The following is a 19,847-nucleotide window of genomic DNA, read 5'->3' on the forward strand; positions in this document are numbered from 1 at the left end:
AGTAAATTTGTTCTCTGTCTTTTTTTTTTTTTTTTTAGACTTGCGCCTCTGTCAGCCAAGTCCTCTTTCACAGCATCCCTTTGTCATGTTTAAACCTCATCCGAGTGGCCATGTATGCCATCGAAATTAAATTATACAGAGTCTTCTTACGAGGCCCAAGCCTTCGCCAGCATGGCCGGTCTTAGAATGGCCATTTTGGGCTGTTGCGGAATTACCGCACTCGGCAGTAGGGCATTTGCCCCCCCTCAAGTGAAGGCCGCCTTCTGCCTCAATCTCCATACGGAGGTGACTGGGGCACGAAGAGGTGACTGGATCCTAATTCAGAGGCCTCGAGGTGGGATCTCAGATGCTCAGGTCTATCAAAATGTCGAGCCGATTGGAGGGTTGTTTACATCTGATACATCTACCCTTGGTCTTGGCTGGTGAAACATTTGTTTTGTATGATGCTATGCTACAGATCTGTCCAGCAGTAGAGCTGGGCATACTCCTTTCAAGGAAAATCAGCTCTTACGATGTTTCTAATGTATTTGGATTTATTATATGGGATTATCTCGTCATGCTTGCGCGTCACGGATAGTAACTTGCCTCAGTTATGTTTCGTAGCTGTTAATTGATAGTGAGTTATCTGCAATAGTCGTGGAAGTGGTAAGAAAAATGCCTTAATTTATTTCCATTAGGAATAGAAATAGATTGACATACGATCAGCCCTCCATTTCCCGTCACCGTAGCCTAGTTGGGCAAGTTTAGGCATCTTTCCATTCAGCCGGCAAAACGCATTGTCAGCCCTGGGACGAGAAAGGAAAGTTTTACCACTTTCCCCGGAAACTAATGCGGCGGAGAGAATCGAACATGTTTCCCCGTGGGGTTCTCCACGCTGCACCTAGTCTAGCGTTGCTGTTCGGTTGCATGATCTGGTAAAAGGCTGGTAAAGACTCAAGATTGAGAAATTACTATATATGGAAGATGATGGAGACAAGTTCAAGACCGTTGTACATAATGTTGCATGCAATGTTGATCGAGTAAATCTTCTCAAGCTCAACATATTTGGCATTGCCACGATGGAACAATCCAAGGAGCATGTGCATGACCATGTCGAGAAAAGTGGTGACTACGAGGCTGCACAGCTGGCACACATCACCGACCAAGAGGATCACGAGACTGGAATATACCAATCTCTCATCCGTAACCCTTGGGCATCTGCCTGGTGCATATACGGACTCTGGACTGTGATTCTGCTCAGTTTCGATGTCCAGGCGTCGGGCAGTGTTGTTGGAATCCCCCGCTTTCGCCAGGACTTTGGATATCTCTTTGAAGGCGATTATGTGCTGCCGGCTCAATGGCAGTCTGCATTTAACGGGGCTCCCGTAGCCATGTGAGTATCTTGCTCCTCGACGTTAATAACGATGTTACAAGACGCTTTTCTGACATACTGAACTGTCTTTTAGGGCCGTCATCTCTTCTCTCGCTGCTGCGGAACTGGCAGATATTTTCGGCCGAAAACTCATGCTTCTCGTTGCCTTGGTTGTTTCTTTTGTGGGAGTCGGTGTAGAATTCTATGCGACTACAAATGCCGTCTTCTTCGCGGGGAAGTTGATCAACGGAATCATGGTGGGCATTGTTGCTACAAACATGATTACCTACATCGGAGAGGTACGCGCATCTCCATCTCTCTTCGGTCACTGCTGTGTACTAAAGAATCCTTAGATTGCTCCGCTGGCGTTGCGCGGCATCTTCACTTGCTGTATTGGCGTCTCGTACGGCATTGGCCCTCTGGTTGCCTTCTTGATCATCAATTACACGGGTCAGGTAGACTCCCGATGGGCATATCGCTCAGTGTTTTGCTCCCAGTTTGGGTTTGCGGCGGTCGCATTACTGCTATGGCCATTCATGCCTGAGTATGATCATCAAAGAACTAAGCTGAAACTTATAGCTAACGTCGCTCCTTAGATCTCCTTGGTTCCTGGCTGGTAAAGGTCGAAGCGAAAAGGCACTGAAGAGCCTTCGTAAGCTTGGTTATCCCGGCGAAGAGGGAGAAAAGAAACTTGCGCTCATCAACTTGACGCTGGAACAAATCCGTCAAGAAACTGAGGGAGTTACCTATGTGGAGTGCTTCAAAAAGTCAAATCTGCGACGAACCATCATCAGCATCATGCCTCTGTGCATTCAGTCCCTCTCTGGTATCGCCTTTGTTGCTGGCTATTTCACATACTATCTGCAACTCGCTGGATATTCCACTTCTATGAGCTACAAGATTCAGATCTCCCAACCAGTTCTATCGATTGTCGGAAACATCATGGCAGCAGCTGCTGTTGACAGTATTGGAAGACGCAACATTACTTTCTACGGCCTCATCATCCTTACCGCGATCCTCCTAATCACCGGAGCATTGGGGCTGAGCCACAAACCATCTGAGATAAAAGGTACTGTCGCGTTTATCCTCATTTATAGTTGGTGGTATAATGTCTCGATTGGTTCCACTGCGTTTTCTCTGCTCGCAGAAGTTTCCACGTCTCGCCTGCGTGTCAAGACTATTGCCATTGGATACTCTGTTCAGAGCGCAATTACTGTCATGTGGCAATTCGTCATTCCTTATTTGTTCAACCCGGACCATGCCAACCTAGGAGCGAAAATTGCATTCATCTTTTTCGGGTTTTGCGTTATTTGTATTGTTTACTTGTACTTCTATCAGCCTGAGACTGCGGGGAGATCTTATCAGGAGCTCGATGAGATGTTTGCCAAGGGGGTTCCTGCAAGGAAGTTTAAGTCTTATAAGACTGACATACAGATGCAGAATGAGGCTGCCGCGACTGCTCAGAAAACTGTTGTGTAAAGCTGATTTGTTATTATTATTCAACTTTGTTTATGGATAGTATAGTTGACTGACATTAATTTATTGCCATACCGCTCGCATCTATCTGTAACAATAAAGTCGGGATCAAACTACAGTGGAATGCAGTTTCTCACTTCATTGACAGCGCGCTGAGGAAACTTTTTGTTGGCAATTCTCTTTTGATGTGCTCAACTATAGTTGCACAAGATGTGTTATATTATTAGATACCGTGGAAAAATGTGAACATGTCATGTTTTCAGTCTTCAATCAATTCAACGCTTTCGGCAAACCTGCCCACCGAGTATGGTCCCAACAATGTAGTCACCATAAATGGCCATATAGGTACATACTCTCTACATATTAGTAGACCATATGAGGGCGAATGAGTGTAGGAAATGATTAAGTACAATTGCATTGCCCTATACTTTATTAAGCGGTGTAATGAGAATCCTACGGTAACTAGTCAAAGGAGGTGATCCGCTGTCCTGAACCTCAAGAATGAGATGAAGAAATTCGCCACGCGCAGGAATAGGAGCCAGCCTGGGGTCAGCATCGGCTTTCGGCACTGTTATTTCCACCTTCGTTCCAGCCGAGTCAAGCACTTTGATCTCCATCTTAGGCACCTCCCAACTATGATACGTCCGAGTAGCACTTGGCTCATGGTACTGGAACCACTTGAAAGATAAAGTATCTCCATCAGGATCAAAGGTTTCGGATGCATCAAAAACCAATGAAGAACCAGCGTCAGCCTCAACATAGATTGGACTTAATCCTTGATTCCCATTGATGGAAATGATAGGGTGATGATTTGCTTTAGTGAAGTCATTGGTCAAAGTCCACTGCATTCGAGCAGCGAAGTCGTCTTGAAAGGCATTTCTCCAGCGCCAAATCGTTGCCCGGTTCGATATATATGTCTGGCCATTCTTTCCAACGACTTCATCGGCAGTGTCACCAAAATGGCCTCTAGGGAAAGTAAGATCGACAGGGAGATAGCGACCTCCCCAGGAGCCGTAAGATGGCTGCTCTGGAAGTCCCAAGCCATTTTGTATCATGTATAGAAACGTAGGCGTATCTCCCTCGACAATGTACATGTAATCAGGGTACGCTGCTCCTAGGGGCCCGACTTGAATATTCTCTTTGATCCACTCCTTAGTGATTTTTGAAGTATCGGGGCCTCCTTGCTCACCAGGCGTATCTCCGGATATGCCTGTCCAAGTTGCTTGGCTGTATTGATTCCATCCATGTACGGAACAGATATAAAAGATGTCAGGCCACAATCGCCTCATCCAAGCCCCGGTATCATCTTGATCAGAGATGGTATACACTCGCAGCTTTGCTCTAAGCTGTTCAGCATCATCTCTATGGCGTATATGGTGTAAGACTTGAGCAAGGACATTACTGCCTCCCCAGATCAACACCCAAAGAGGGTCGCTGTCTTTTGCCAATAGCCGTTCTAGAAGTAATTGGGCACCATCACTCAGCGGGATATCGTCGCCAACTGCAGCCATTCCATACATCTAGTGATTGTTAGTATGAGATGATATGATTGTACTTGGGCAATGCTTACTGGAGGCCCTGAACGAACAATACTTCTGATGTATTCTGCCGAAGGATAAAGAGACTCAGGATGGACGTGGGCATTCAGATTATCTACAACCTTCTCATACGCATCGATAATTTCGTGCAGATTCTCTGGTGCCACTTTGTTCCTGAGCCATACTGAAGTTACAGCCACGATGCCTTCAGTGTTAAACTGGTTGGCGTACGTCAGGTATCGACAGAAGGATTCCGCATCGTCGGGTTCGTTGGTGATGTCCGTTAGGATGAAGATGCGTGGCTTCGAGGGGAATGCGATAGTTGTGTCTGCCATGGCTTGTTCACTTCGGTGCTACTGAGCCCGTTGAGTATACCAACGCTCTCATATCTACACTCTGTAGAGTATTTTGTTGTTATTAAATGATGCCAGCGTTTGTTTGCACCTGTCCCAATCGAGCGCACTTCCCGATGCGGCAACTTTAAGCACGGCCGCTGTATGAGCTCGGGGAGGGGCCGAAGCAAGCTCTCGTAATCAACTTCAGGATGGAATATCCGATCTGCTTACGGTTTGCGGGGGTCCGGGAGAGAACGAAGCTTGACGCCAATGAGCCGAATTTACGGAGTACAGCCTGCTGAATGGTAAAGTGGTGTCACGTAAACAGCGCCATACTCCACCCAGATCGTCAAAACGGTTATTCTTTGGCAGATTCTCATATCCACCTGGCATCTCTGACATTGACATCTATTAGCTATACTCCACAAATTAGAATATCTAATAGACATATAAACTCATGAGTGTCATATCATATTCTTCTTGTGTCTAGTGAAGCCAGAGCTCTCTCTTTAATACTGCTGAATATCCGTGGCGACCGTTGAGATGTGGTGTAAAAGATCGTCTTTGAAACAATCATAAGAGCAGCATCTCTGCTCTCGGGAAACCCTTTAATATTTCTCCTTCTTCTTCTGGTTTCTACACTCCTGCAGTACTAGAGAGATGCAACAATCAACAACAAAGTCTCACGTTCAAGGTTATTTAATAAGAGTAAAATGACCACCGCCACTCTCCCCTGCTCTGGGAGCTTCGGGGAATGTCGGCGTGACTCACGGGTAACCCACCATATTCTACTAACGGTTTAGCTGCCCAGACGGCCAACAGTGGAGGCGACACAGCATCGGGCCATTTAGTCATTGATAGTGATTTCATACATAAACTGACTGTATGCTTGAATTCTTGAAATCGATTCTCCTGTGTGACTTATCAAACCAAGTCTCGAATGTAGCCACATCTGCGAGCTTCTCGGAATGAGAACAACAGTATTTACCCAATTCGAGCGAATTCGTTGCAGCGGACAGAAGAATCCTCAGTGAAAATGTCACAAACCCAGTCCACGGTTGTCTTGCCTGTGGAGGGACACCACGAAGGCTTGATGACCTCGCTTGACCCAGAAACACCACGGGCCCGGGACATCACCGATGCAGGAGAACATTTGCCAGCACTTGGTTTGGAATTGAGCAACATGAGAAACAGACTGGTTGAAACGCCCATACTTGATCAGTCTTCGCCTGCCGGCCTTTCGGAAGAACGAGGCAGCCCGAGGAATCCCGTGTCTCAAGGCGTTCCGCCAGAGCTCGCCAATTTCCTTGCAGAGATCATCTTTGTGCTCGTCTGTACGGCTGGCCAAGTCATCTCCGCCCTGACTATGGGACAAGTCATCGTCACCCAGTTCGTGTTCCGAGAGGCATTGGGTCTGGTCCCAGCCCAGATTCCCTGGCTCGTAGGCTCTTCAGTCTTGGCAAGCGGTCTGTCAGTCATAGTATTTGGCCCGTTGGCTGACCTCGCTCCCCCAAAACCACTCATGGTAGGCGCTTTTCTGTGGGAAGCAGCCTGGAATGCGGTGACGGCTGCGGCGGTTTCTCCAAACCTCAAGGTCCTCTTCTTTGTGGCCCGAGCCATGCAGGGCCTGGCAGCCGGAGTGCTCGTTTCCGCTTCGATGAGCATTCTTGGACGAGTCTATAATCCGGGGATCCGTAAGACGCGCGTGTTTTCCTTGATGGCGGCAGGGGTGCCGTTTGGCTACTGGATTGGCTGTGTTCAAGGAGGTGCTCTGGCTGCTCATCTTCCCTGGATATTCCGCAGCACAGCCATTTTCCTTGGATTATGCGCTCTTGCTGCTTATCTCACAATACCCGATCTGAAACCAGCTGCAGACAGCTCCAGCGTAAATCCGCCTTCGATGAAGCAGTTTGATTATCTCGGCGCTTTGCTCGCATCGTTGGGGTCTGGCTTGATCCTATTTGGGCTTACTTAAGGTTCGGCGGTTCAATGGAGCCCATATACTTATGTTTCCATTATCCTGGGGTTTCTTCTACTTGTTGCCTTTCACTTTGTCGAGCGCCATGCCACACGTCCTCTTATTCCAACTGGACTTTGGCGAATTCCTGGCTTTGCGGCTGTCCTGCTTTCCTACATTTTCGGATTTGGCGGTTACGGTGAGTTATCTAAATACTCTATAATTATCTGTGGCTGTTTTTTTTTCGCTGCCATTTACTGACGAATCCTCCTCATCTAGCTGGTGCGTGGCAATTCTATGCCATCCAGTTCTGGCTTCGCTACCAGGGAGTGTCTCCGCTTACTGCAGCGCTGTACATTCTTCCAAATGGCATTGTTGGCGTTCTCGCAGCTTGGGTCGTTTCCAAGACGCTTCATGTGGTCCCTGGTCACTGGATCCTTGCCACCAGCATGATTTGTTTTGGTATGGGACCGGTATTCTTTCTCCCTCAAACACCAAACTCCTCGTACTGGGCCTTGTCAATGCCAGGCGTAGCCTTGGCTACATTCGGACCTGACCTGAGCTTCGCAGCGGCAACCATCTTTATTACCTCGAGTGTGCCGAGATCGTACCAGGGCTCTGCTGGTAGTCTTTTGGTCACCGCACAAAACTTGACTCTGGCAATCATTACTTCTGTAGCTGGCTCTATAGGGCTCAAGGTCGATCAGCTTCCTGATGGAGAGGTGGGACTTGAAGGGATGCGCGCCATCTGGTGGTTTGGCCTTGCTTCCGCTATAATCGGAGCCTTGATTACCATTACCATGGTCCGGATTCCAAAAGCGGAAGAAAAAGAACATGTACAGTAAAGAACAAACAACTGTCATTCGGGGCGATTGTAATTCTATTCAACACTGGTATCAATCAGTTCTATCCTACGCCAAATACACTCTCCAGATCTCTCAAGTTGACTTAGCGCCGGAACTCCCTTCTACGTTCAAATTACCATAACTCTCCACGAGGTTCGTCAATTTGTGAGAGTCTATATCTTCCTTCTTTTTGACCACGCTCACTGGCCACGAACTTCGCACCTCTTGCACCATGCTACTCTTCTCATCCCATTCACTCTCGTCTATCATCATCGTATTCTTCAACAGAGAAAGTTCCGACGGCCGCATTCGTCCCCGGATGACGCGGAACAGTGCTTCGGCTAAATAATGATTTCGGCGTTGACTGTTCAAGCCCTTTGCTACCAAGATAAGCGTAGAGCGTAGGAGCTCTAGCTCGGCTGCGGGTGTTTGGTCATTGATGGCTTCGATGCAGTCGGAACCGGCAAGCATAAGCGGTATGACGACGAAGAGGTCCATAGCATCGTATCCGTGACGGAGATAGTAGAGTCGGATCAGTGTCTGAAGGTGTTTCTTGGATTCAGCAACTACTTGCTGCGGTGGTGGCTCTTGGTCTGTTTGTGCGTCCACCAAAGGTTCAAAGATTGTTATGATCAGATAATGATAATGAATGCTATCATTGTGTCATGTTAACGCCACTCAATTAGTAGACTGCAGGTGGCCTTGCAGATATTTATGGAGGCTTACTGAAGTTGCAAGTGTGTAGGGAGGACGATTGTCTTTGGCTGGAGTGGACCTGGCAAGCCGTGATACCAGTGCTTCAGTCTCTTCAGAAGTTCATAGGCCTTTTCTACAGCTACCTGAGAGCCTTCTGAATATGCTGTGCAACAAAATTTGTTCATGATGATTCGGAAATGGGATTTTGCTCGAAAAACGGTGCCGAAATAAGACGGCGAAAGGGTATCGGTCAACGGATATTTGAGCCATATTTCCCCATACCAATTCCCATCTTGAGAAGGATCCGGCAGAGCCCAGTTTGGAGGCTCTTTGAGGAGTGGGGTGAACATGAAGGAGAAGGCAACAAGCCTAGAAACTTCAGCAAAGGCCAATTCCAGCACCGACGGATGTACTTACGTTTCCCAATTGAACAAGGTCCATGCGAGGAACGCCATGCTCCTCTGCATTTTGCAGCTGCGACCGCCTACGGTGCTGTCAAAGAGCTGTATTTGATGGGCTAGGTCTATGGCCTGGATCCTATATGCTTGTCCGATTTCGTCTAAACCGCAGAGATTGTGGAAGACTGTGAAGACTATTCCGGCTTGAATTGTTGTAATCCGTGGCACATGGCTTTCAAGTTCCCATATGCGCTTCGCTTCCATAACGAAGCGATACACAAGCGCCTTGGGATTCCAGTATTCGGCACGGTCTGGGAAACCCGGAAAGCAGACCTGGACTTTATTAGCAGAGGTGCTTCATAAAACATGGCGGAAAATTAATAAGATCAACGGGGAATACCGCACGCAAGAATAAGCAAGAACAATATTGACGAGCAGGGATGAGCAGAAGTTTTTTCGATTCGCCACCAAGTCATCTAAGAAATAGTCTTTCTGAAATGCTGATGTCAAATGATACTCGCATCTCAAAAAGACTGAGAGAAGTTGTCGCATAAGCCCGTCGTCTTTGCAAACAGCGGTCCACGAGGAAATTTTCGCATCAGTCAGCCGAGGGTCAATAACTTCAGCAGCATGAAATGGCTTCAAATAGGCGCCTTGGTATTGGTTTGATGCCCGGTTGCCGGCACGACTGGTGGCCGTACGATCCGAAATCCTGGAGCGCTCGTCTTTGGGATAGAGCGAAGATGCCCCGTAAATCATTGAATCGATATAGGGATTGTCGCCAAGATAATATGCGGGCATTTCTGTTTGATACGGGAGTTCATACCGAAATCGCGTTTCGGGAGCAACAGCCATTTGCAGTAGCAGATTCCCTGTTTTGAGGTAGTTGAGAAGTGACATCGCGTCCACCCCGTCTCTGATTTTATGCCAGACGTGGCCAGCTTCTTGATCGGGCAAATTCCTCAAGAGATCAAATAGTTCTTCGTGAACTGTTGTTATACGCTGCAGGTCCTTGTATCCTCGTCGCCATGCTTGAGATTCCGTTTCTCCCGGCTGTGTGGTGTAGTGGCATTCAGAGTTTCGCTGGACGCAGCGACTACAAGCCGGTCTATCGCCAGAACACTGGAAGCCGAGTTAACAATCACCATTCAGTACAAAATACGCGTAGAGAATCAATCCCAATAAGGCACCTTTGTCTTCTGTTTGCGACACGCGCTGCAGGCTGCGGCCACCATGTTCTGTCTCGTAGAAACTGGGGGGTCCGGAGCTGCTGGCACCGGTGGCCGCTGGGCTGGTGCCGGTAGCACACGGCGCAGTTGTTGGGTTCTTCCCTTTGCGGCGTACTCGGGCATTGTAATCCAATTTCATAGTTAACGTTTGTCTTCTGGGTCAAGGTGTTTTGAGGAAGTCGAGTGAGTGAGAGAGGCGAGTGAGTGAGGGAGACGAGTGAGCGAGGGAGACGAGTGAGCGAGGGAGACGAGTGAACGAGGGCTTCAAAACAATGAGATCACTGGTCTGGCTAAAGCGTGTAGGCCGTGCCAATAATACCGCGTTCTACATGTCAGTAACAGTTGATCCCACAACATAGAGAGAGCTTCCATGCAGAATCTCACAGCCCAAGGATGCTCAAGTATGCCCGAAGCTTCTATGAACCCCTCACTGGCATTGCTTTGGCCAGCGCATGATACGTTCTGGCGTACAGGCGCATCTTTTGCTGCAGGGAATCATACACACTATTCGATGTGATTGGCCTCAGTTGTTCGGAAATCACTCCGACTCCGCGTTGTGGGCCGGCCATACACTGTGAACCCTGCATATTCTCCTTTTGCTTACCTACCCGAGGAGCACATTGGCACAGAAAGAGTCTCGCCTGGGAGGATTCCAATAAGAATACGTCCCGCATGCATTTGCATATGCAGGTTGTGCCAGATCCATCCACCACGGTGAGCAACTCAAAGCGACAGCCTCGCCCATTTTGCGGGAGTAAACAATGCAATGCTTGTGTTACCTGAGCGGGGCAAAGCCTCCATATACGAGTACGGTAGTTAGCAGACGGAATACATGTTAGATTTGGATGTTGTCCAAGCTGTTCCCCCCCTCCGCACATCGTCAGCATAATGGAATGCCACAGCGCCATGCAGTCATGGCGATAACAGATCTTACAATGGCGAAAATCTTAATCAAGCCTCGCTCAATTATCAAATTCAATCATCAGCAGAAAAGAAGACTTTTCAAACATGCTCGGGCCATTTGCAAACTGAACGGGATGCTGTAGTTAAAGCGCGGTCGGCCTAGCTCTAAGCTGTTGCACCATCAACCTCGTTTAATTCGACCGGCCTATTCAGCTTTCATGCAGGGCAACATGTGGGAGGCCTTCGAAGCAGCAGCTGAAAGACTCGAAGCGAGACGGCTGAATGTACTCGGTAAGCCTAAACCACTGCTTTATAAATAGGTACGCGGTAATAGGCGGCACTTACATCCTACCTTAAAAGACGGTATACACGCATGCAGTTCTATTTTCGCAACATCTGGTAATGGTGTTGCCAGGGTCTATATGTTACTTCTTAAGCATCATAGCTATGATTTAATTACTAATACATTCATTGATGAATCGAGAGGTTCTCTCAACAATCTTTGAAGCGAGTATCCATGCATACTGTTAGTCTATTCATAATCAATGTCCACATACTCTATTCCATCGCGTTCTCGTTAGCTTCGTCTACAATCTGAATCTTGATGCTTCCGTTTCTGGGGTCGGCTGCCAGATGCAGAGCGTCCATCGCACCCTCAAGAGGATAAACATGAGTGACTAGGGGCTTCAAGTCGAGAATTCCTCCACTGAGGCACGCAATACCCGCCGGCCACGTATCTCGATACCGGTTAATAAACTTGAGCTCAATCTATACGTATTTCATCCAATGTTGTTAGCAAGCCGACCCTGGCATAACCCTCACATTATCAAACTGCCGTGTTACATACCTCAGCTAGAGAAATATGCATAAAAGGCAAGTTATTCATGATCGATTTACCGACTCCAATAACGCAGATGGTGCCGCCCCGTCTGACTGTAAATGCTGCTGTACACACGCTGCTTTCCACACCTGTGCACTCAAGAATTGTTCGCGGCGCATAATATTCTTGGCGAAGGTCTTCGACAGTGTCTTGTGATATATCGGTATCGGCATGTCGAAACAGCCGCCGGATTCCGCGTCCATTCTCTTCAGCGCTTAGAGAAGGATCTACCTGGTAGGTTCGACATGATGGAACAAACTCTCGGGCAAATTGAAGTCTCTTTGGCTCAATGTCTGTTATCACGATCGGATGTGCGCCAGATGCTCTTGCGGCAGCCAGAGCAATCAGCCCAATGGGTCCGGCACCGCAGATAGCGGTACCACAACCAAGATTTAGACCGGCAGTGCGGATGCCGTGAAGAACAACGCTCAGAGGCTCGAGGAGAGCGCCCTCAGCAAACGATATGTTGGCCGGAATCCTGTAGCGAGAAGTAAGCCATTGACTGCGATCACTCCGCTCTTGTTTGGAGGCTTACTTGTGAAGCCATTTGGCTGGGTGGATTTTGTATCGCTGAATCGTTCCCGCGTAGGGATAGACGCCGGAGAACTTGACGTCTTCACAGAGATTATACTTGCCGTCTAAGCAGAGGAAGCATTCTCCACAAGGAACACCCGGCTCTATGGCCACTCTATCACCTTATTTTGTCCTTTAACACTAGCCGTCGTCCGGGACGCTCTTTGATCACTCACCCGGTACGAGGTTCGTAACACCTTCTCCGCACTTGAGCACAACTCCAGCAGCTTCGTGTCCCAAAATGCAATCTCCTTCAAAGACCAATGAGCCTATCCGCCCGGATTTCCAGAAATGGACATCCGATCTTTAAATGAATATGAATAAGTTCATCGGTGTTTCTTAAAGTCGGTTTCTTTGCCGCTATCGTTACTCACCCACAGATGCCAGAGGCCTTGATATGCAACAGCACTTCTCCACGCTTCGGTTCTAAAACCGGAGCTTCAACCATCTTCAACTTGTGGTCGGCTGTTGCTTGTAGCGATGGATTTGGTCGTGAGGTATGGATAATGCTTCCGCCGTTTAGAGCTGTGGCTGCTACATCCTTCAGCCCTGTCGTAGCTGATATTTCGGGCGAATCGCCATTGGAAATGATTGCTGGAGCCATCGTTTTGAATAATTGAAGTCAATAAAGTAGTAAAGACGAAAAAGTCGATAATATGGCGGCGGTTCTGGGTTCGGCGGAAGTATGTAGCTCGCCTGATCTGAGTTGGGAGCTGGCGTGCAATGTCTCTGAGTCGGAGAGGTTGGCGTGCAGCGTATCCGAGTAAATCTCGTAAAAACAATTATTTTTTTCACGGCAAGAATTTGTGTAGAAATCTTGATGGGCAAGATGCCCTTGTAGAATTCCCGGAGGAGCCCAATTGTTGGGCTTCAAGTCCTCCAGACGGAGGGTGGCTAAAGTTTCCCTTTTAGGCAATCCTCTCATAACGGAATCTCACCGGATTCCTCAAAGTGGACGCATTACCCTCTACTGCTTTTCTGGCAATTATAGATTGGAGGATTGTAAAAAGTAATAATGTGGCTCATTCAAGTTTTTCCTTCTTCTTGTCTGTAGCGGCGCTCATTCTGACTGTTCGGGGTGCCCGATCATCTCAATCACACTGCAGCATTTCTCATCGTGGAACAAATTACATTGCTTTATCTCGCCCAACTTTAGTAAAAATGGCTCCTGGAATCCTATCTCCCGATAAAACACATTCGACAAACGTTCTATCAAGCAGCTTGAAAGAAGAGTCTGGGATTAAATCTCAGCGAAACAAAGAGCATGAACTGGTTCTCAAAACCTTTCGACTGCTCATCAGCGATCTCTGTCAGCAGTTCAATGGCGGCCATCCAGGCGGCGCCATCGGTATGGCTGCCATCGGGATTGCTCTTTGGAAGTACGTGATGAGATACGCGCCGCTTCAACCAGAATTCTTCAACCGAGACAGATTTGTGCTCTCAAATGGCCACACCTGCCTCTTTCAATACACTTTTCTGCATTTGACGGGATATCGCGATATGACAATGGATCAACTCAAGTCATATCACTCAAAACGCTGGGACTCCATCTGTCCCGGCCATCCAGAAATCGAGATTGAAGGCATTGAGGTGACAACAGGACCTTTGGGGCAAGGGGTTGCCAATGCTGTTGGCCTCGCGATGGCGACAAAGAATCTTGCGGCAACGTATAATCTACCTGGATTTGATATTGTATCGAATCACACATGGTGCATGATTGGCGATGCTTGCCTGCAAGAGGGTGTGGCACTGGAGGCCATCTCCTTCGCAGGTCATCTCAAGCTAAACAATCTGACAATTATATATGATAACAACCAAATCACCTGTGATGGTTCAGTCGATCTGACCAACACCGAAGATGTCAACGCTAAAATGATGGCGTGCGGCTGGGATGTGATAGATGTCGAAGATGGGTGCTACGATATAGACGGCATTGTGGCCGCATTAGAAAGGGCACGAGCCTCGGCAGACAAGCCAACATTTATCAATGTCAGAACAATCATCGGATTAGACAGCTCTGTTGCCGGACAAGCGGAAGCTCATGGAGCTGCTTTTGGCGCCGACGATGTCAAGCGGATGAAACGATCATACGGCTTCAATGAGGACGAGTACTTTGTCGTTGGGGACGAGGTCCGCCAATTCTTTTCGGACCTACCTAGCCGCGGAGAGCAGATTGTATCACAGTGGAACGATCTTGTAAAAAAATATGCAGATGCTCATCCTCTACTTGCCGAAGAGTTCCAACGACGTCGGAGTGGAAAGCTTCCATCTGATTGGAAGACTCTGATACCCAGCCCTGACAAGTTTCCCGACAAACCACTGGCGACCCGAGCATCGTCTGGCTTGATGATCAACCCTCTTGCCAAGGCGATCAATTCTTTCATGGTAGGGACGGCGGATCTTTCACCATCCGTGCATATGGCGTGGGACGGTAAGCAAGATTTTCAACACGTAAGTGAGATACCAAGCGAAATATGCATTGTTTGAACGATTTATTAACGCCACATGTAGCCTAATCTTCGGACAGCTTGCGGAATCAACGGTTCTTACGCCGGTCGGTATATTCACTACGGCGTACGAGAGCATGCCATGTGTGCGATCTCAAACGGCATGGCAGCTTTTGCTCCTGGTACCTTTATCCCAATTACCAGTTCGTTCTTCATGTTCTATCTATATGCGGCGCCAGCTGTACGAATGGGTGCTTTACAACGACTCAAAGTAATCCATGCAGCGACTCACGATACCATCGGAATGGGAGAAGACGGGCCAACTCATCAACCCATCGAGTTGGCGGCACTCTTTCGATCCATGCCAAATCTGCTGTACATCCGCCCTGCAGATAGTGAAGAAACAGCCGGTGCCTGGATTGCCGCCATCGAAGCCCAAGATGCGTCGTCCATCATTTCAACCTCGCGACACAAAGTGCCACAGCTCAAACAGACACGCCGAGATGGCGTTGCAAAGGGCGCCTATGTGATTCAAGAAGACGACGATGCTCAACTCACACTCATTGGCGTCGGCGCAGAATTGTCGCACGTCTTAGATGCCGCCGTCGTGCTGCGAGAGACAAAGGGCATTCGATGCAGAGTAGTCAGTTTCCCGTGCCAGAGGTTGTTCGAGAGCCAATCTTTGGATTACAAGAGAAATACTTTACGGAGACACCGCAACATCCCAGCAGTTGTGGTAGAGCCATACGCACCTAACGGTTGGGAAAGGTATGCGGACGCAAGTATAAGCGTGAGACGATTCGGACACAGTCTTCCAGGTCCTGAGGCATACAAGTATTTTGGCTTCGATGTTGATAGCATTGTGTCCAAGGTGTCGGATTATTGGATGAGAATTAGTCAAGATGAAATTTTGAGACGAGAGTTTGTCGACTTGTAGAGCATATAGCTTCATTGACAATCGGGTAGAACAAAATACGGCATTATAATAGTTTAAGTTGAAGACAGCTTTTTGAAGACAGCTTTTTGAAGACAGCTTTTTGAAGACAGCTTTTTGAAGACAGCTTTTTGAAGACAGCTTTTTGAAGACAGCTTAAACTATTACGCAGTTTGTCACTAGCCAAGAAATTTACTGGTATCGTAAAAGGGTTTATCTGCGAAATAAGACTACGAAACATGATCTAGATAGTAAACATACATTTTTTTTACGCAAAAATACGAATAGGTTGCGTCAGATAGAATCCCGGATCATTGAACCGTAATCCTTGATCAAGGGCAGAAATATCTTCCAATTCGTCTTTCGTCAGGTCAAACTCCGTAACTTGCAGATTCTGCCCCAGTCTCTCGCGATTGTTGGATTTTGGTATAACAGCCACGTTTCTCTGGGTTGCCCATCGCAGCAGTACTTGTGCAGGAGTAACACGATATTTCTTAGCCGCCTTCTTCACCGGCTCCGTATCAAAGAGGAGTGCTGTTACCTTGGCTCTTTTGGAGAAAGCCGGAGGTAGCTCTAAGAAGCTTTGTGGTCCAAAGCTAGAGTATGCTGTTACAACAATGCCGTTCTCCTGAGCCATGGTGACCAGGTCTGACTGCACCAGGTATGGGTGGTGTTCGATCTGCAGCGATGAGATCGGATGGCGTGTGTAGGATAGTATGTCATAGATGGCCTGAGCTTGAAAGTTGGAAATACCAATGCTGCGTGCGATGCCCTGATCAACTACCGTTTCGAGGGCCTCCCAAGTCTCGCGAATTGCGACCTTGTCCAAAGATATGGTTCCTTCTTCGTCCATCCACCATGCCTGCATTATTAACACACTGGAGGTTAATAGATGTTCTCAAAAGGCCGGTAATTTAAGAAGAAAAAACTCACAGGAAACTGCCGAACGGCAGGATCAATATACTCCAATGCACAGGGGAAGTGAATGAGATACAGGTCAATGTACCCCAGACCCCATGCTTCATTCTGCTTTTTTGCCATGGCTAACGCATGCTCTTTTCGGTGATAGTTATTCCATAGCTTTGTGGTGATGAATATGTCTTCACGCTCAACCAATCCCTCATCGATAGCTCGGCGAATACCTTCTCCAGCCTCCTTTTCGTTCTGATAGTCATAGGCACCATCAAAGAGGCGATATCCAACTTTGATTGCCTATGAGAGAAATAGACGGCGTGAGTCAGGTTTCGTATATCTTTTCCTGCATATAGGCACTGGTGTTACTTACATTGTATACTGTCTCTGCTGCCGTTTCTCTGGGAACTTTCCAGAGTCCGAACCCGACGAGAGGCATTTCACGGCCGGAGGCCAGAGTCACAGTGGTTTTCCCCATTTTGCTAATTTGCTTTGTTGCCTCGTCTGTAACTCAAAGTGTTAGGGTACTCCTGAAGAGAGTCATAAAATAGCTTATAGGCTCGTCTTTGAAGGCGTATAACTGCAAACTTCATGCAGCATCTGATTCTCTCGGGTTGCCATTTTCGGCATGTATAGCCACTTCTCTTCTGGCCCAGAAACCAAAGCGTGTGTGCCGTTTCGGCTGAATCATCGCATCACGGATATAGCGTCAAAAGAGAACTTGGGTGTTTCGAATTGCCCTTTCTTCTGCGTTAACCTTTTAAACTATGGGGAACTACTCGATTTCAATTCCTCTTTAAACTGCTTCGTTTCCATCCACGTACAAGAACTCGTCGCCTTTCGCATCGCGTGCATCGCATGTGGGTTGCATCCAGTTTAGTTAATCAATAGCGTCTGGTAGCGTTGAGACCATTTAGCCAGTGACGCCCTGGTGATGACGGCTTATAGCCGTGTTAAATTAACCGAAGCTGTGCCTAAGTCTACTGAAATAGGGAAAAGAAATCACTTCGGTCAGGAAGCAATCATCAGCGCTGTGTCAACGCCCATGCCAGCTTACGGACCATGTTGAGCTCCTCAAGCTACCCGCTGCGTGAGATCGAGAAATTTGCCCGAAACCTCCTTGTCAGGCATCTTGCAATATGTCATGGCGCATCAAGAAACTGAAAGTCCCAATCGCGTGCAGAAGAAGCGAGCGAGAACGGGTTGTTTGAGGTGTCGCACTCGGCGGCGGAAATGTAAGATAAGAGACACAGGTGTTGAGCTCTATGGATCTTCATAGCACATATCGTTCATCACTCAAGGTTCCACTTTCATCTGCGCGCTTGCAATTACTGTCTTTGAATACATGTATGCCTGAATAATCGATCTATGCTTCTGACTCAACAATAGGTGATGAGCATAAGCCTCGCTGCCAGCGTTGTATCGATGCCGAGGCAGAATGCGTCTATGGCCCGCGCCTCTCATTTTTGCAGAAGAACGCTTTTACTCTTTCTTCTAACAGTCGAAATGATACTTCGCCAAGAAAGCTGGGCGGTCCTCCAAAATACTCCAAAGTCCAGGTCAATGACTCCTCTGCTCTCTTTCTAGACTTCCATACTAACGGAATACCAAATAGTTTGTAGATAATAGATCTGCCCAGCAGAAAGAGGCCGGTCGGAATGAAGAGAGTCAAATTTCCATTCCGTCTCCTCTTTCTGTCGAAAGGGAAAGCAATGATGCCTATAATGATTCACCTCCGAATAACAACCCGGCGGCGACTCCAAGCACATCTATTGAGGAACAGCAAGGCCTTTACCTAGGTTCTGATAACCTGTATCACGATTACGGCGGAAATTTCGAGAAAGATCAAGATGCGCAAGCACAAAATGATGCCACGTCACACCTCAATGGAGACAGTCAGGACCGAGATATAGGAGGAATAAGACAGGGAGACAGTTATGAGATTGCTCTGGATGTACTGATGACTCTTGGAACGGGAGATCCAGGTGTGGATATAGATACACCTACTCCCATAGCTCCGGTTCTTAAGGACATCGAAGAGATCAATTTGTCATCTCCGCCATCAATACTAAAGAGCATCGATGATATTGGGCCAATCAGCGCCCAAGCCGCAAATCAAGTCTCCCGTGGACGAACGATTGAGCTTCTGAGGCATTACAGATATAAGATTGCACCATGGGTAAGAAAGGACTCTTTTATCTACCATTTACAATAAGATTCTAATAATTCTCTGATATCAAGCTCGATATGTGTGATATGGGGCAGACCTTTGGTCTCGTTATTCCGCATCTTGCAATGAGATCCGGCATGTTATTCGATGCACTCTTAAAGTTATGCGCTACTTCATATTCAGCTACTTTTTACTCCTCGACGTCAACCAACAGTCCAACAAGCGACTCGAGTCATCTCGTGTATCCTATTGAATATCATCTTGAACATGCAAAGATGTGGGAAGTCAAGCTCTGGTCAGTGCTAACAGCCGCGGAGGGCTTCCTCGTCGACCCTCCTAAATCATGGGATAACGCACTGGCAGGGAACAATTTTTTGCACATCGTCTATACACAGATGGCAGAAAATAGTCCATTCCGAGTACTGAACGAGTGTATGTTTTGGTTGCTTGCGAGATTCAGTGAGTGAAAACCTTGTTTGCAGGTTGACAAATTTGCTGATAGTCGTAGGTGTCTCTATTGCTTTGCTAAAAGCAACCACTTCTACCATCAATAGCAGCCTGCTAAGAAATCTACTTGAGAGCTCCCCTGGTAAAGGACGCAAGTCAGGGCACATCAGCCTCCATTTCGCGCATGAACCTCTTGTTTTATGCACCGAAGTGCTCGATTTCTCATTTGGAGATGAAGAAGTAGCAAGAAGTCTCAATGCCGAACCAACAAAACCCCGAGCGGTTCGTTGGAAGTCTATTGTTGACAATCTCAGTGATTGGTATACAAACAGACCCTCTACATTCCGTCCCGTTATCGAAATCAGCAACGACGAATTCTCATTTCCAATCGTATACTTCACCAGCGGTGCAGCGACATTTGCGAATCAGTTATACCACACCGCAATGATGCTAATACTAGCTCATAAACCGAGGACACTGCAGCTTGATCAGCGTCGTTCATCATCATTATCGCAGTTGTGGCATGCGCAAAGGATATGCGGTATCGCCATCAACAATAATCGAGGTGAATGTTGGGACCCATGTCTCCTCACATCGTTCTATCTAGCTGCTCAGAGAATGACGCACGAGAGTCAGCAAAGAGAAATACTGCTGGGATTTAAGCACATTAGCAGTTTGGGTTGGCGTACTGATGGCTTTATTGAGCGCCTGAATCAAGACTGGCACACTTCAGGGCTTCTCGGATGAGGATAGACT

The 19,847-nt window shown here is 47.6% G+C and overlaps 8 protein-coding genes across 8 annotated transcripts; 4 read left to right on the forward strand and 4 right to left on the reverse strand.

The window, feature by feature from the left end:
- Positions 1-1,058: 1,058 nt before the first annotated feature.
- On the forward strand, positions 1,059-2,830 carry M431DRAFT_497257 (hypothetical protein; the record flags this gene model as incomplete). The annotated part of the gene is made up of 4 exons (XM_024917574.1): positions 1,059-1,372; positions 1,446-1,650; positions 1,705-1,895; positions 1,948-2,830. The coding sequence occupies 4 exons, from the start codon at positions 1,059-1,061 to the stop codon at positions 2,828-2,830; spliced, it is 1,593 nt and encodes a 530-aa protein (XP_024772622.1).
- A 419-nt stretch (positions 2,831-3,249) lies between these two features.
- M431DRAFT_90705 (hypothetical protein) lies at positions 3,250-4,700 on the reverse strand (the record flags this gene model as incomplete). Its single annotated transcript, XM_024924178.1, has 2 exons — positions 3,250-4,347; positions 4,398-4,700. The coding sequence occupies 2 exons, from the start codon at positions 4,698-4,700 to the stop codon at positions 3,250-3,252; spliced, it is 1,401 nt and encodes a 466-aa protein (XP_024772623.1).
- A 1,093-nt stretch (positions 4,701-5,793) lies between these two features.
- Positions 5,794-7,502, forward strand: M431DRAFT_497259 (hypothetical protein; the record flags this gene model as incomplete). Its single annotated transcript, XM_024917575.1, has 3 exons — positions 5,794-6,644; positions 6,696-6,856; positions 6,937-7,502. The coding sequence occupies 3 exons, from the start codon at positions 5,794-5,796 to the stop codon at positions 7,500-7,502; spliced, it is 1,578 nt and encodes a 525-aa protein (XP_024772624.1).
- On the reverse strand, positions 7,406-10,310 carry M431DRAFT_510214 (hypothetical protein). Its single transcript, XM_024919427.1, has 5 exons — positions 9,787-10,310; positions 9,002-9,718; positions 8,616-8,929; positions 8,229-8,567; positions 7,406-8,154 (listed from the first exon to the last, which is right to left on the reverse strand). Exons 1-5 carry the CDS (start codon positions 9,946-9,948, stop codon positions 7,596-7,598), a joined length of 2,091 nt encoding a protein of 696 aa, XP_024772625.1. The 5' UTR covers positions 9,949-10,310; the 3' UTR covers positions 7,406-7,595.
- Positions 10,311-11,101: 791 nt separating this feature from the next.
- Positions 11,102-12,990, reverse strand: M431DRAFT_532608 (hypothetical protein). Its single transcript, XM_024920865.1, has 5 exons — positions 12,556-12,990; positions 12,358-12,485; positions 12,144-12,303; positions 11,576-12,086; positions 11,102-11,496 (listed from the first exon to the last, which is right to left on the reverse strand). The coding sequence occupies exons 1-5, from the start codon at positions 12,783-12,785 to the stop codon at positions 11,287-11,289; spliced, it is 1,239 nt and encodes a 412-aa protein (XP_024772626.1). The 5' UTR covers positions 12,786-12,990; the 3' UTR covers positions 11,102-11,286.
- Positions 12,991-13,342: 352 nt separating this feature from the next.
- M431DRAFT_90416 (hypothetical protein) lies at positions 13,343-15,565 on the forward strand (the record flags this gene model as incomplete). Its single annotated transcript, XM_024924144.1, has 2 exons — positions 13,343-14,632; positions 14,693-15,565. The coding sequence occupies 2 exons, from the start codon at positions 13,343-13,345 to the stop codon at positions 15,563-15,565; spliced, it is 2,163 nt and encodes a 720-aa protein (XP_024772627.1).
- A 265-nt stretch (positions 15,566-15,830) lies between these two features.
- Positions 15,831-16,952, reverse strand: M431DRAFT_90116 (hypothetical protein; the record flags this gene model as incomplete). Its single annotated transcript, XM_024924113.1, has 3 exons — positions 15,831-16,424; positions 16,496-16,774; positions 16,848-16,952. The coding sequence occupies 3 exons, from the start codon at positions 16,950-16,952 to the stop codon at positions 15,831-15,833; spliced, it is 978 nt and encodes a 325-aa protein (XP_024772628.1).
- A 666-nt stretch (positions 16,953-17,618) lies between these two features.
- M431DRAFT_90752 (hypothetical protein) lies at positions 17,619-19,838 on the forward strand (the record flags this gene model as incomplete). Its single annotated transcript, XM_024924183.1, has 5 exons — positions 17,619-17,709; positions 17,864-18,033; positions 18,090-18,653; positions 18,716-19,103; positions 19,153-19,838. 5 exons carry the CDS (start codon positions 17,619-17,621, stop codon positions 19,836-19,838), a joined length of 1,899 nt encoding a protein of 632 aa, XP_024772629.1.
- Between the last annotated feature and the right edge of the window lie 9 nt (positions 19,839-19,847).

This window comes from Trichoderma harzianum, assembly GCF_003025095.1.
Source record: "Trichoderma harzianum CBS 226.95 unplaced genomic scaffold M431scaffold_9, whole genome shotgun sequence".
NCBI classification, from domain to species: Eukaryota; Fungi; Ascomycota; class Sordariomycetes; order Hypocreales; family Hypocreaceae; genus Trichoderma; species Trichoderma harzianum.

Coding starts and splice junctions, on each gene's coding strand:
- M431DRAFT_510214 (XM_024919427.1), bottom strand. CDS start 9,948: ATGCCCGAGTACGCCGCAAAGGGAAGAACCCAACAACTGCGCCGTGTG. Junction 9,719..9,786: donor GTCGCAAACAGAAGACAAAG/GTGCCTTATTGG, acceptor CTCGGCTTCCAG/TGTTCTGGCGATAGACCGGC. Junction 8,930..9,001: donor TTGTTCTTGCTTATTCTTGC/GTGCGGTATTCC, acceptor AATAAAGTCCAG/GTCTGCTTTCCGGGTTTCCC.
- M431DRAFT_532608 (XM_024920865.1), bottom strand. CDS start 12,785: ATGGCTCCAGCAATCATTTCCAATGGCGATTCGCCCGAAATATCAGCT. Junction 12,486..12,555: donor AAGGCCTCTGGCATCTGTGG/GTGAGTAACGAT, acceptor ATTCATTTAAAG/ATCGGATGTCCATTTCTGGA. Junction 12,304..12,357: donor TGTTACGAACCTCGTACCGG/GTGAGTGATCAA, acceptor GGACAAAATAAG/GTGATAGAGTGGCCATAGAG.